Here is a 13,209-nt window from a genome sequence, read left to right as displayed (position 1 = left end):
ATCAGCCTTTACATGGCAGCTGAAAACACAATACATCACTTTGATCTCCTTTGCTCTAAACACATCCAAAATCAAGAAACCTGAACAAGGAATAAGAAATTGGCATCATTTCCCAAAGCTGTCACTACATGACACTTGAATACTATAATGTATATTTTGCTCATATTTTTATTTTTCTGTTTCAGAGACACTCTGTCAAAGATCTGAACAAAAATCACCTACAGTTGAACATAATACACATATATATTTGGAAAACACATTTTTATCACCATGAATACAATTTTAATATAAGCACATTTAATTAAATATCACCATTTCCTTTCCCAGTTATGCACCTGAGGAATGAAATAAGGTAAGAATGCACATCATATTTTGAAACAGTGTTTAAAAGAGTTGTACTCACATTTTGCAGGCAGGTCATAGCCACATGTGATTTTCGCATGTCCAGTATCACAGCCGTTCAGGTTACGACATTCAGCTAGCAAACAGGGGCCAGCTGCTCTGTGAATACAGCCATCCACTAGAGGAGAGAGAAAAAAAAAGTTAGCCAATATTTGCCCTTTTGGAAATAAATGCAAAACTCGAGATAGGAAGAGAAAAGGAATCCAATTTGTCCCTATTGGAAATCACCATAACCCATGGAAGAAAACACATGGTGTCCAATCTTCCAAACACTATACTTTCTTTTGTTTTTTTCCCTCCCCCTTCTTCCGCCTCGCCCCCTACTCCAGTTCAAGCCATTGTTTCTCCATCTAATTGTGTAGGACACAGCTCTCTGGCCCATACTGGTCTTAGGAGCCTTGCGCTCCCCCTGGCTGAGGCAGTCTGTCGCCGGTGGTCAGCCGGCCGCTCACAGCAGCTCACGGCAGCTCTCACCGGCTGCCGGCCGCTCATGATGGACACTACATTTTCTGATCTGTGTGTGTGTGTGTGTGTTTGGTTTCTGTGGGGAGAAGAAGTAGAAGGGTTACAGAAGTAGTGTGCTATTACATGTTAAACAACAGGTACTCCTGGGTGGGGGAGTCCTTGCTTTGTAGCATTTTCCAGTTTCAGCTGTGTAACTATTCCCACCATGTCCATTTCAAACTCTCAACTCAATGTCACTGAACACAAGGTTGGGAAAAAATGCTAACAATTCTATCTCCTGAGCTGATAAGTGTTGCTTTCAACACATAACAGATTGTAGATGAAAAAAGTGAGAGGAGAAAGTAAGAAAGGCATTCTGGAACATTTGTACTCACCTCAAAACTGAGAGACTAGAATTAAAGCTAATCAAAGCAAGAACCAGACCTCTGAGTTCTCCCTCCCCAACAGCATGATACAAATCCAATTATGTTTCTTCAGCGTATCTAACAGGGCATTAGATGACAGGCAAGGGTAGCTTAGGTTTTGATAAATGCCCATAAAACCACACTCACTCACTTGACAGGGACTAAAACAGAACTTCTGCTGTTACTGCTCCAGCTCTGCTAAATGACCATGCTTTCTGTCTGTCACCAACCTCAGGGCTCATTGGTTCTCTGACCTCCCATCCTGGTGCCCCTTCACATCTGGCCTTCACAGTGAGAATCAACTTTTGAAAACACAAAGCTGATACCACTGGAAATGAAAACTTTATATGACTGGATTGGGCGTGAATGCACAGGTGGAAGGCTAAAAGACCATATGCACATTAAATCAGGACATTGAGAACTTGGGTTCTGAGCTGTTATTGACAGGGCCCCTTGGACAGAAAGGTAATCCAAGATTGCAAAAAGAAGGGTAATGAGACAGAAAGAGAGAATCATAGTAATGTGAAATGTGAAAAGAGACCAGGATATTAGTGGTCTGAAGCCCTCCCGCTCGCTCCACAGTTCACAACAGCATGTAGTTGATTGTTGCTTTTTATTTTTATTATTTTTAATATTATTTGGAGAGGAAGTTAAATATTTCACAGAAGGTCATCATTGAGGGACATATAACTTACCTAATGTCCACTTCATGCCACTGACTGGCATGGAGCATCACTTTTGGTTGAATGTTTCTTAGGGAAACAAGCTTCTCTGGGCTTTGCTACATCACCACTTGTATATCTGCAAACTTTGAGAATGAACCTGGGCCTCAAAGACCCTCACAACAAAATGAATTCACTCCAGACTACTGTAAACTACAGTGTTTTGGAAAACCGATGTTGGAATCCAGACTCTACCTTTACTAGGAATATGATGTCCAAGCCTATTTCCTTAGGAAGCAGTGTCAATAGTGGCGCTACTGCACATGGCTGTGTATGGGATTTGTATAATGCATGAGAGGCACCAGCATAGTGTTTGCATTGTGTTATGTGCCCCATGAATGCTAATCATCTTAAACTGCTTACGTGGGAATTTTGTGTAAATTTTAAAATATTTTTCTTATTTAAAAATAAAGAGTGTAAGGGAGGAAGAACACTTATTCTCCCACCCAGAGGACATAATATTCTGATGCTCATTCTTTCACTGTTTATGCACACACACAATCACACATGTAATTTTTCTCTTGCAAACAAAGTTTGATAAATTTTGTTCTCACTCTTTCACATAGCAATTTTACTTTAAAAAAATTTATTCTGTAAAATAATTAACACATGTGCAAAAGATATAAGTAAAAGATATGCCAAATAATAGTGAAAATTGGGAACTACTCAGAAAAATAGAAAGCTGGTTAAATAAATCAAAGTCTATCAACGCAATGAACTATTATACAGTTGTTAAAAATAATGGGCCAACTCTACATGGAAATAGAGTGCTAAACATGAAAAGATTTCTAAGAGAATTGCCAGGTTTAAAAGAGTATAGTCACAATTTTGTTTACAAAGTTATACGCACACACTTATACACATACACATACATTTATATACAGATACATTAGAGGTATTGAAAAAATATACACCAAAATGTAAAAAGTGATTATGGGATAAGAAACAGGAGTGAGACTATTAGGGAAAAAATTAGAACTTAATTTCTCTATGTTTGAATTTTTTTACAAGAACTTTAAGATTTTTAAAGTGAATATATTTTTCTTGGTAAAGAGATAATTACTTAGTTTGAAATGGATAACTAAAATAAAATTTGCTACTGTACGTAATCATATGCTGTGAAATATGTCTACATTACTTAGATTGCAGTCTAATGCAATTTGTGATATCTGAGTCTCAAAATCTTCATGGTTATACCAGCATTCCTGACTGCTTAAAATCTAGCTGAAGACCTATTTAATAATAATGACTGTAGCTTAAATGTATGAGCATATCTATGTGCCAGACATTATAGTGAGGACAACCTTATAAGGCTGATACTAATTTTATTATCTCCAGTTTACAGGAGTTTAGAAATAATCCTATAGGAAAAAAAGAAAAGACACCTTAACTCCATAAACAAATATCTGCACCAAAGCCCATTTGTTTTTCTTCCTGGACATAGAGGTAGACAGCGCTAAGCAGCTTTTCTCATGTGGGGTCATGAGATTGAGTTCCCTTTAAAAAGTCATGAGTAAAATGTATGCAACTACTTCTACATCCAATCCCTAAAACTCCTGCATGCATTCTTCCACATAATCTTCCATCGTCTGCAGGCTACATGCAAAGGATCCATTGTAAGACTCCAGTTCCCCACAAGATGGTACAGCAACTAAATGGAAAGTGCTTGAATCCCTAAATGACTCTGTGGAACAGTGCTCCCCTCACCCCTATTTCCCATACTGGACTGTCAATTAAGTGATAGATAAACTATTATATAAAGTCCCTGAGATTTGGGTATGTTTATCATAGCAGTTTGTCTTGACTAATATATTTACTTCTATTTTAAATACTATAATGATAATTTTTCATTCGGCTCGATCACTGCTATGTTTAAACTTTATGCAAAAATTCAGATTTTACTACTAGAATGGACACGTTATTTTGACCAACTTCTTTTCCTTAGGTATGTCTCAGAGTCCTTAATTATACTAGACTCTGAGGACTCAAGGAACACCAAAGCCATCCTGTCCTATTGATTCAAATAGTTGTTCCTCCTACTTTGTGACTGAAATCAGATGAACAGAAGATAAAAACTGAGGACTGCCTAAATACTGTCTGTGGTTATAGTCAGCTAGTGATGGAGTGAACACTGAGGTCACTCATAGAGATGGTCTCCAACAGGACTAAGAGGAATCTGCTTGCAGCTTCTTCCAAAGACCAGGCTTTTTGCTGTTCTGACACCTGTCATTTACCATCCTGACAACGACAAAATACTTGCATGCAGATGGTTAACTAAGACAAAGGCCTTTTACGCCCAACATATTTTCTCTAATTCTCTAACAAGACTAAATTTGGAAGACTTCAGCCTATAAATTAGGCCATCTTATTTAAGTTTACTTACACTAAAGCCTAGAGAATTAGACTGTCTGAGGGTGGGGTAGGAAGATGGGTTTCAGTTTTGCTTGTGGTAAGTTGTTTTTCACCTTTGTTAAAATTACCTTGGGGTCTAGAACTTGAGAATGGTTTTATGGGATAATCTTACCCCATTATTTATCTAAAATAAAGACAAAAAAGCTGGAGCATAAAACCACATCAATTTTTCTGACCTAAGATTTATTTTATTCCATGATTCCAAGCTGCACTCCTCAGGTAAAGCACCCCATTTTATAAGCAAATGAATAAACTGATACTGAAAACAGTGGAGGAAAAAACAAGCCACAAAGTACTGAATCAGATACAAGTGAATGTAAAAGGCAGCAAAAAAGAAAAAAGAAAGAAAAAAGAACCAGGAAAGAGTTCTAAATACACATTTTGAAAAATACTAAAAGCACCATTTAGTGAAATCCTGTTATTTTAGAAATTGGCCCTATGAGGTCTCTTCCTTGTCTTACAAAGGCAATTTTCTAAATAATTTTTAGCAAGGAGGATTTTGAAGTTCCTAGATGTGCACATATTCATTTAATCTTCTGTAAATAAAAGACAGTAACTTAATCTAAAAGCAGCCACACAAATCATACTATTCTGAAAAATAAGAGGCTTTCTCCTTAAATATATCTTTTAGAAGCCCAAGAGGATACAACAGAGTTTTTTTCCCAAATCAAATCAACATAAATTTATTAAACAACTACCTTGCACAAAGCATTCTGAAAGAAGCTGTAAAGGAATCAAATAATGATAATATGTCACATCTTTTCATGCCTTCTGGTGTGCTAAGTGACTTTCAAGCTTTCACCGTATAAGAGTGTTGTAAAGTGGTGAGGATGCTTGTGGAGTCAGAGGCAGAGATTTGAATCTTAGTACCACCATTTCAGCTCCCTATGCTTTGATTTTCACATCGGTAAAACAGGGTCCCTCATAGGACTTCTATTCAAAAAATCATAGGTTTCTTTGTGAGTAAATTAGTTATTATATAACAAGTACTTTGAATAATGTGTGGCATGTAGCAAGTATGCAATAAAGTTTGGTTATACTATTACACGTAATCCTCATAAAAATTTTTACAGGTAGGATCTATTACAATGACTACTTAACAAATAAAGAAGTGAAAGTTAAAGAATTAGTGCAAGGTTATGTTGGAGCTGGGGTCAGAACCCATGTTTGCCTACACTTAAAATCTGCGTTCTTAATCTCTACTCTCTCCTACCTCCATTAATGCAAAGAAATAGAAACTACGGTCTGTTCCCCTGGGAGCCAAGCGAGTAGGTCAGAAAGGCTCAGAAGCTTGTTTTCATTAAATTAAACATAATCGACAATACATAGACTATCTTAGTATAGAGAATATATCTTTCAATAGATCGATAAACCTTTTGGGAATATGTCACATGGTAATGTGTTGCATTTTATAAAGCCCACTGACAGAATTACCACATATGTACTTCTCAAAACAATTTTACAAGGTAGTCTTGGACTTTATTACTTTTATAGTTGAAACTCAACAAGTGCAAGAAAATATGTCTACGGTCATCTACCTGTTAAGTGGCAGATATGAATTTAAGTTTTATGGCTCTCAAAGTCAGGTCAGTATCACCTTGGGAGACTAATTAAAATGTGAATTCCTGGACCTAACCCCAAATCTATAAACCATCTGTCTAGCAGTGGCATCCTATAATCTGCATGTAATAATTTCCACAGATAATACAGATGTACAGCGCTCATTGAGAACTTTGAGAATTACTCCTCCATGCTAACTTGCTTTCTTATCAAAGCTCCAAAAAGTGATGAGTAGTTTAGTCGGTGGTCAGTAATCTGAGGAGTCACTGGGTCCACAAAATCATGAGCCCTGGTTCCTATAAATCAGAAAAATCTCCTTCAAATTGAATTAGAGCCATACCCTCATTTTTCCCCACTCATCCTAATCAAATATTCAAACAGTCCCAACCCGTAACAGTTTGCACCTAAAGCAGGCAATATTAACTGGAACTAGAACTGAACTCCAGTAGCAAGTAGATTTTCATTAAATACCGCTTTGCTCAAAGATAGATATGGTAATCATGAAATGCCTTCGGCATGCCTGGGTTCCTGGTCAGTAAGTAAGGCCACAAGATATCCATGTGGGGGATGGAAGAATGTATTCAACTTTTATTGATATTTATAATTTTTATCTAAAAAGATATGAAGTTCAAGTTTACTACATTTAACATGTAGATTGACAGGAGTACTTGAATATAATTTATAAATAAACACACATACATGTAGGTGCACACTCAAAAAAATTGTACTGAAAGAGGTGCACAATTAAAAAAAACTTGGAGTCAAAAGATGTGGAGATTAAGAGTCAACAGATGTGGTGATTAAGACATGGTGATTAACTGCTGGTCTCTGTCACTTGCAATTTCTGCATCTGTATAATGGGTATAATAGTAATACTTACCTTGTAGGGTTCTTATGATAATTGAATTAAGTAACATCTGTACAGTGCTTGGCTTGTGCAGTGCCTATATAAGTACTCAGAGAATCTTAGTGTGGTAGATCTTTCTACCATAGCAATTGCTACAATTATTCCCATCTTTGTATCTATGCCCTTGGCAATGTGACTTTATAGTTTTTCCCATTAAGATGTAATCTATTTCACCACCCTTTGAATCTAAGCTGATCTTATAACTTGCTTTGGCCAATAGAATGATGTAGAAGTGACTCTGTGCCAGTTCTAGTCCTAACTAAGCCTCAAGAGGCCTTTCACACTTCTACTCACTCTCTTGGAACACTGCTCAGTGACCATGTGAACAAGCCCAGACCAGCCTGCTCAAGGATAAGAGAGCACATGGAATAAAGACAAGTTATCCCAGCTGAGGCCATCTGAGACTAGCCAGCACTCCACTTTCCTGGCAACTGGGCACAAACACATGCATAAGCTCAGCTAAGATGAAAAGAACTATTTAGCATATGATAAACCCATACAATTATGAGTTATATAAGTAGCTGTTGTTTTAAGCCACTAAACTTTGGAGGTGGTTTGTTGCACAGAAAGAGCTAACTGATATACTTAGCCATTATCATCAAAATGATACAAAGCAAGAATCCACTCTCAAGTGAAGACACAAAGGAATACCATTAAATAGCTATATTAAACTCTTGGGAAAGAAAAGCAATATAGTTGAAGTAATCAGGTAAAAATTTGATTCCATTAGAGGTCATCTATAGCCTGCACAAAAGATGTATGTGTCAGGTACTGAATAGCATCAGTATTTCCTTTAGGGATGAGAAGAAATATCTCTGAGAAAATACAATCCAATGATAAGGAGATTCACATCTTGAAGCTTCACAGATGTAAGGAATTTAACTATTTAAAACAGCCTTGGGCTGACTGAAAAATTAACTTCTGTTATGAACCTCCTACCTTGCTGGTCAATTTGACAATGAGATCTGGGCTGTGATTCCAGGAGAAGATGATAAATGTAACAGAATAAGCATTTACACATTTCTTGGCTCAGGAACCTGGAGCAGTTTTCAGCTATGGGTCACATGCGTAGTCTTCATCATCTCTAATCCACGAGTTTAGGGATTGATCTTTAAAAATCAGGAGACATTTCTATCTCCTAGAATCTAAAACTTAGATAATTGTGCATATACCCAAGAAACAGTGATTTTTGTTTCTCTTGTTGAACTCCAATTTCCAAGTGAGAGTAAAAGAATATTTCTCAGAAATAGTTACAGTAGGCCTCCCCAGATTTTTCTTAGGAAAAAAAAATGAATTAATGAGCTCTAGCCATCATTAGGTTTAAGAGTGAGAAAGGCAAGTTGATTAAAATACTACTCAGATCATGATGAAGATATATTTAGTTGATGTGAACTTTATGGTAAACAAATTACTTTAAGACCTAACGCACACATTTCCTTCCACATACCCATGCTCTCTCAAAAACACAAGGCAGAACAAGTAGTGGTGGCTGTGGGGGAGGGGCGAATGGGTTTCTCTGTGCCAAACAAGAAAGTTTTGTTCATTCTTCAAGTTCATAGAAAAGAGACTTCAGAGAGGATAAAGCCATTGCTGGGATAATCCTGCAGCTCATCAAAATGTCTATTTTCTTTATCTCTAGCGGAACCATTTTACCCCATGTAAAATGCTTGTGGGAGAAGTTAAAATGAGCCACGTGTGTTTTCCTCCACAAAGGAGCCCTATATTTAACAGCACACACATCCAACACCTCAAACGGTTTTAAGGAAAGCTGTGTTTATTATGAGGGCTTATGAAATAAAAAGTAGTAACTTTCTCATCCTGGATAATATGCAATGAAATTTACAGCCAAAATAAGGAAGCTGTGCATAATGCAACACTTGGCAAGAATTTTAATCAGTGGATTGGCAGGCTAGATGCAATATTTCAGTTCCTTTTAGACATGTCTTAGCTTCCTTAATTTAAATACCACACACTAGGTCTAGGGAGAACATTTAGGAGACATCGTCCTTTCTGTAGGAGTGCTAAGGAGCAATACAAGCTAAGAAAGCAGCAGCACCATTGATGTGATAACAGTTTCAACCTCAGGGAATGAATGATGGCAAGAGATAGACATGCTATTATTATAGAGCAAAGCAACACCGATTTACATTCTGATAAGGCATTCCAGCCACATTACTTTAAGCAGGTAAAGATGCTTCCAGGTTTCATTCTGACTCACTTTGGCTCTAAAGAGCACAAGTCTGGACTTCGTCAGAAGTTTTCACGCACAATTATTGTTTTCCCAGTTGAAAACAACAGAACCGTCCAGTAGCCTTCAATTCCTGAGCAGCCTAACAGCAGTTCAAACAAGTTGCAAGTCAGGTCACATAATGGGGACCCAAAATTGACCATCACAAAAAAAGTTATAATGTGATGAAAAGCTCCAGGGAACCTATTAAATCCACCATCCCTGTGAGGATGAAACAAGAGCAATCCAGCTCTCCACAGCAATGATTTTTAAAGAGGCTATGAAGAAAACATTTTATCCCTCTGCCATCTGCACACATTGTAGTAATTAGTTTCCAGTATATCACGTGAAGCCTCAGGAAGTAAAATATTAAGAAAGAAGACTCAAAAGTTAAATGGTAGAGACACAAGTTACGTAGTGTTCAGACTTAACTGTATCACTTGGTGTCCCTTTCTCTCTCTCTCTCTCTCTCTAATATTTCAGTGTCCTTAACCTTGCCAATGTAGCAAAGTCTGGAAACACAAGATGTTTCACAAACCTTGCTCAATGGCTCAGTATTATAGAAGGTAAATGAGGGATAGGACGATGATCGCCTCTGCGGCGCAGGAATCTAAGGTGATGGGACACAGAAAGCCCCCAACAATTGGGGAACTGTTCTGTTAAGAACATTTTCGGAAATATGATCTAAATATTTAGAAAAAATACTGATTAGTTTTATGCTATGGTATTTCTATGCTAGGTAATAAAGAATTTATATACACCACAAATATCTGGAGGACATTATTATTTTGGGGCTTATCTTGCTGTAAGTTCTGTGAAACCAAAAATTAATGTGAATACAGTTTGGGACATTATTGCTTCATCAATCACACTAATACATATTTTGTTCCTAACTCGTAATGGAAAGAGCAAAAAGCTTAGATTTTTTTTGCAGAGCCATAAAACCACACCTCATGGATTGTGTTTATAGCCTCCTTTGATTTTGGCCCTGCAGAAAAGGAATCAGTTGTTTGTTTCTTTGTTTTAAAGGACATTTAATAGGGTGTAGCTCCTTTTAGCAAATAGTAAAATGACAATCTTGATAGTTTCTGTTGAAAATGAGAATTGGAACTGATAAAACATAAAAAATTACCAGAAGTTTGAAGAAAATGGTGCTTTCAAATTCATGTGGAGTACATGATACCAGATAATCCAGGAAGGATGTAAATGGAAGTGATATTTTGAATGGGGAAATAAAAGTGCCCTGGAGAATTTGATGCCAGGTCCAAGGGCTGTGGGAGAAAATGAAATTCAAAGGATGAATATATGTAATTTAATTATGCTAGGAAAGATGGCTTGAGGAAAAAATTTCTAATAAACTAATTTAGAAGCATGAAAATTATACCAGTATGATTGAAATTAGGTAAAGATGGCTTGATGATTGAAGAAATAGCCATGAGACTTAAGTAATATGATGTCAGCAAACACAATATCTGTGGGAACTAGGCATTTATAACTAAGGAGAAAGCCAAAAATGCAACAATTTTGGAAAGTGTAAAGAAGTAAGAAGACAATTATTACTTTGATATGTCTATTTTTTTATTACAGTAATGTTTACAAATGTATTCCTTAGGTCAGGGCTTAGCAACCTTTTTAAAAAATTGTTCCTAATTCTTTGTAAACCTTTCTACCTCCCTGCCCCCTTCATCAATACTTTGGTTTTAAAAAATTAAGCTGCTCTTGAAGTCTTAACTGGTAATTTCCCCTAATGCTTCAACCAGTTACTTCTGGTCACTAAAGTCAGTAAGGTGCTGTTCAATAAGTTACCCTTCTATTAGCTCATTTACTCATTCTTTTATTAACCGACTCCCTAGGCATCTACCATGTACCATGTATTAACAAGCATGGGGACAGAAATATAAAGAAGCAAAGGCTTTAACAAAATGGCATCAGAGTTACATGTCACAATTAGGATACCTTAGCAAACTTCTTTGCTCTTGTATCAGAGGATTTGTTAGTGTCTCTCCACTCCACTGCAGTCAGCAAAATCTGCCCTCCAGTTGAAATCTTAATGCTGTCCTTGTGTAATTTCTCTCAGTCATACCACTACCTATTTGTGATCCCTCTGACTCGGAGGGGAGGGTGGGAGTTGAAAACAGGTGCAGTTTCCAGATTCGGATAGGATGGGCAAATTTCTTGTCCACCACTACTATCGATGATTCTAGGCAAGCTCTTTAGCCCTTTTGAGCCTCTTCCCTTACTTATAAAATGGAAATAATAATTCTTATCTTTAAGGGTGGTTTTGAAGATTAGCTTGGATCAAGTATACAAAACACTTAGGACATGGTAAATGCTCATTAAATAGTGCGTGCTATAAGTACCATTAGTTTTCATAATTTTATCTAATATCAGGAGGCTTTTGCACTGGTGTTGGTTTAGAGGGAAACCTAAAGGTTCAAGAGTTGGTTTCAGTCCCAAGTCAGGGTGATGCCTCTTGTAGGTATTACAACTCTAAGGTAGTCAGGGAAACCATGCACCTCCGCCCCCCCAAAAATTAACATGTGTTGATAACAGTCTACAAATGTTCCAAATGAAATTTTGCGTTGTTATGATATGCCTTACCAAAAGGAAAGAAAACAAGTTATTATATGAGCAAAGATGATTTTCTCTTTTGAGGAGGATGCCATGTTCCTCATCTAGCTTTCTGAAAAAGTAGTCATGTGAAATTATTTCACATTCTTTTCAGCCCACTCAAAGCACATGAGGGCTTACTGAAACATGGGTCTTGTAAATATGCCTGAATGTCAGGATTTTGGCTGTAACAGTGGTACTAGGAAGGACTCCAGTCCTTTCTGTGCTCTTCCTGATTTATGAGCCAGAACCCTGGTATTTGAGGCACATGTGAGAAAATACGATTTTTTTTTTTTTATCTATTGTGATTTTTGTGAAACCACCAATTATCTAATTCTCACCCTTAGTAACAAACATGGAGAATTTAGAAAGTAAAAATGTATTGCCTGACAGTGGAGAAAAAAGGGATAATACAATATGCAATAAAGTACCTTAAATACATCTTGAAATTATAATCTATATTCTAGAATTAGAAACCCAAAAGAGTTAGCGCTAATAATTTAATTATAAAACTAAATGCTATGACATACATAATCAGGCTAAATACCATGATACAGAGAATCTGAGAAACATTGCAGCAATTAATGCATAATTATATATTGTATGGTGTTTTAACATAATTTGTTTTGGAAATCATTTCAAACTTACAGAGAATTTGCAAAGCCGGTATAATGAACTCCTATACGTTCTTCATCCAGATTCCCCAATTGTTAATATTTTACCCCATTTGTAACCATATATATGTGTGTGTGTGTGTGTATTTGAGTATATATGTATATATCCATCATAACATATTACTCATTATTATACATATAGCCGCATTTTATATGTATATATACATTTTGTGTATATTATAAATATGTGTAAATATAAATTATATAAAATACTGCATGTAAAACATAAACATATTAAATATATTTATACATATTCAAAAATATGTATATCTGTTCTCATTCTATTAACAACCTTTTTTCTGAACAGTTTGAGAACAAGATGCAGACCTGATGCCTTATCATCACAAAATGTTCCAGTCTATATTTCCCCAAAGCAAGGGTCATCATAACCACCTTACTACCCTCTAAGTCAGGAAGCTGATATGGGTACCACCCTACCATCCTATTCAAATTTTGTCAATTTCTCCAGCAATGCGCCTATTTGCTGTCTGGGTCAGAATCCAATTCAGCATGAGTGTAATTAAAACCTTTTTGGAAATGAGTGATTTATGAATGAGGATTTCTTATTAGAATAACTGTTCTTCACAATTGTTTATTTTTCAAATATTATTTTTAAACTTCGTTGCCACCAGATTTGGCATCCTCCCATCCTGACACCACGTATCTATAAATAATAAAGCGAGGCACTTCCATATTGCTTGGAAATAAACTACTAAAATCTAGAAAAGTAGGAAAATATGTTTTTGAAGAGGTTGAAATTATCAATCTGCTTTCATTGCTTGAATTCATGCATCTATTAAAATATGTGAATATTTTAATGTTCTAT

General features: G+C 36.3%; 1 protein-coding gene across 2 annotated transcripts in view; it reads right to left on the bottom strand.

Annotated features, from left to right (window-relative positions):
* MACROD2 (mono-ADP ribosylhydrolase 2) overlaps positions 1-13,209 on the bottom strand; it is a 2,095,255-nt gene that overhangs the window by 1,404,754 nt on the left and 677,292 nt on the right. For both annotated transcript variants that reach the window (XR_004421812.1, XM_033094758.1), the window contains exon 5: positions 404-520. Coding sequence is in view for 1 of the 2 variants with exons in the window: in XM_033094758.1 (XP_032950649.1) it covers positions 404-520 (117 nt within the window). In the remaining variant the exon portion in view is untranslated. The remainder of the gene's footprint in view (positions 1-403; positions 521-13,209) is intronic.

The sequence above is a fragment of the Rhinolophus ferrumequinum genome, chromosome 23, assembly GCF_004115265.2.
Source record: "Rhinolophus ferrumequinum isolate MPI-CBG mRhiFer1 chromosome 23, mRhiFer1_v1.p, whole genome shotgun sequence".
NCBI lineage: Eukaryota > Metazoa > Chordata > Mammalia > Chiroptera > Rhinolophidae > Rhinolophus > Rhinolophus ferrumequinum.
This window is presented reverse-complemented; position numbering and strand designations above follow the sequence as displayed.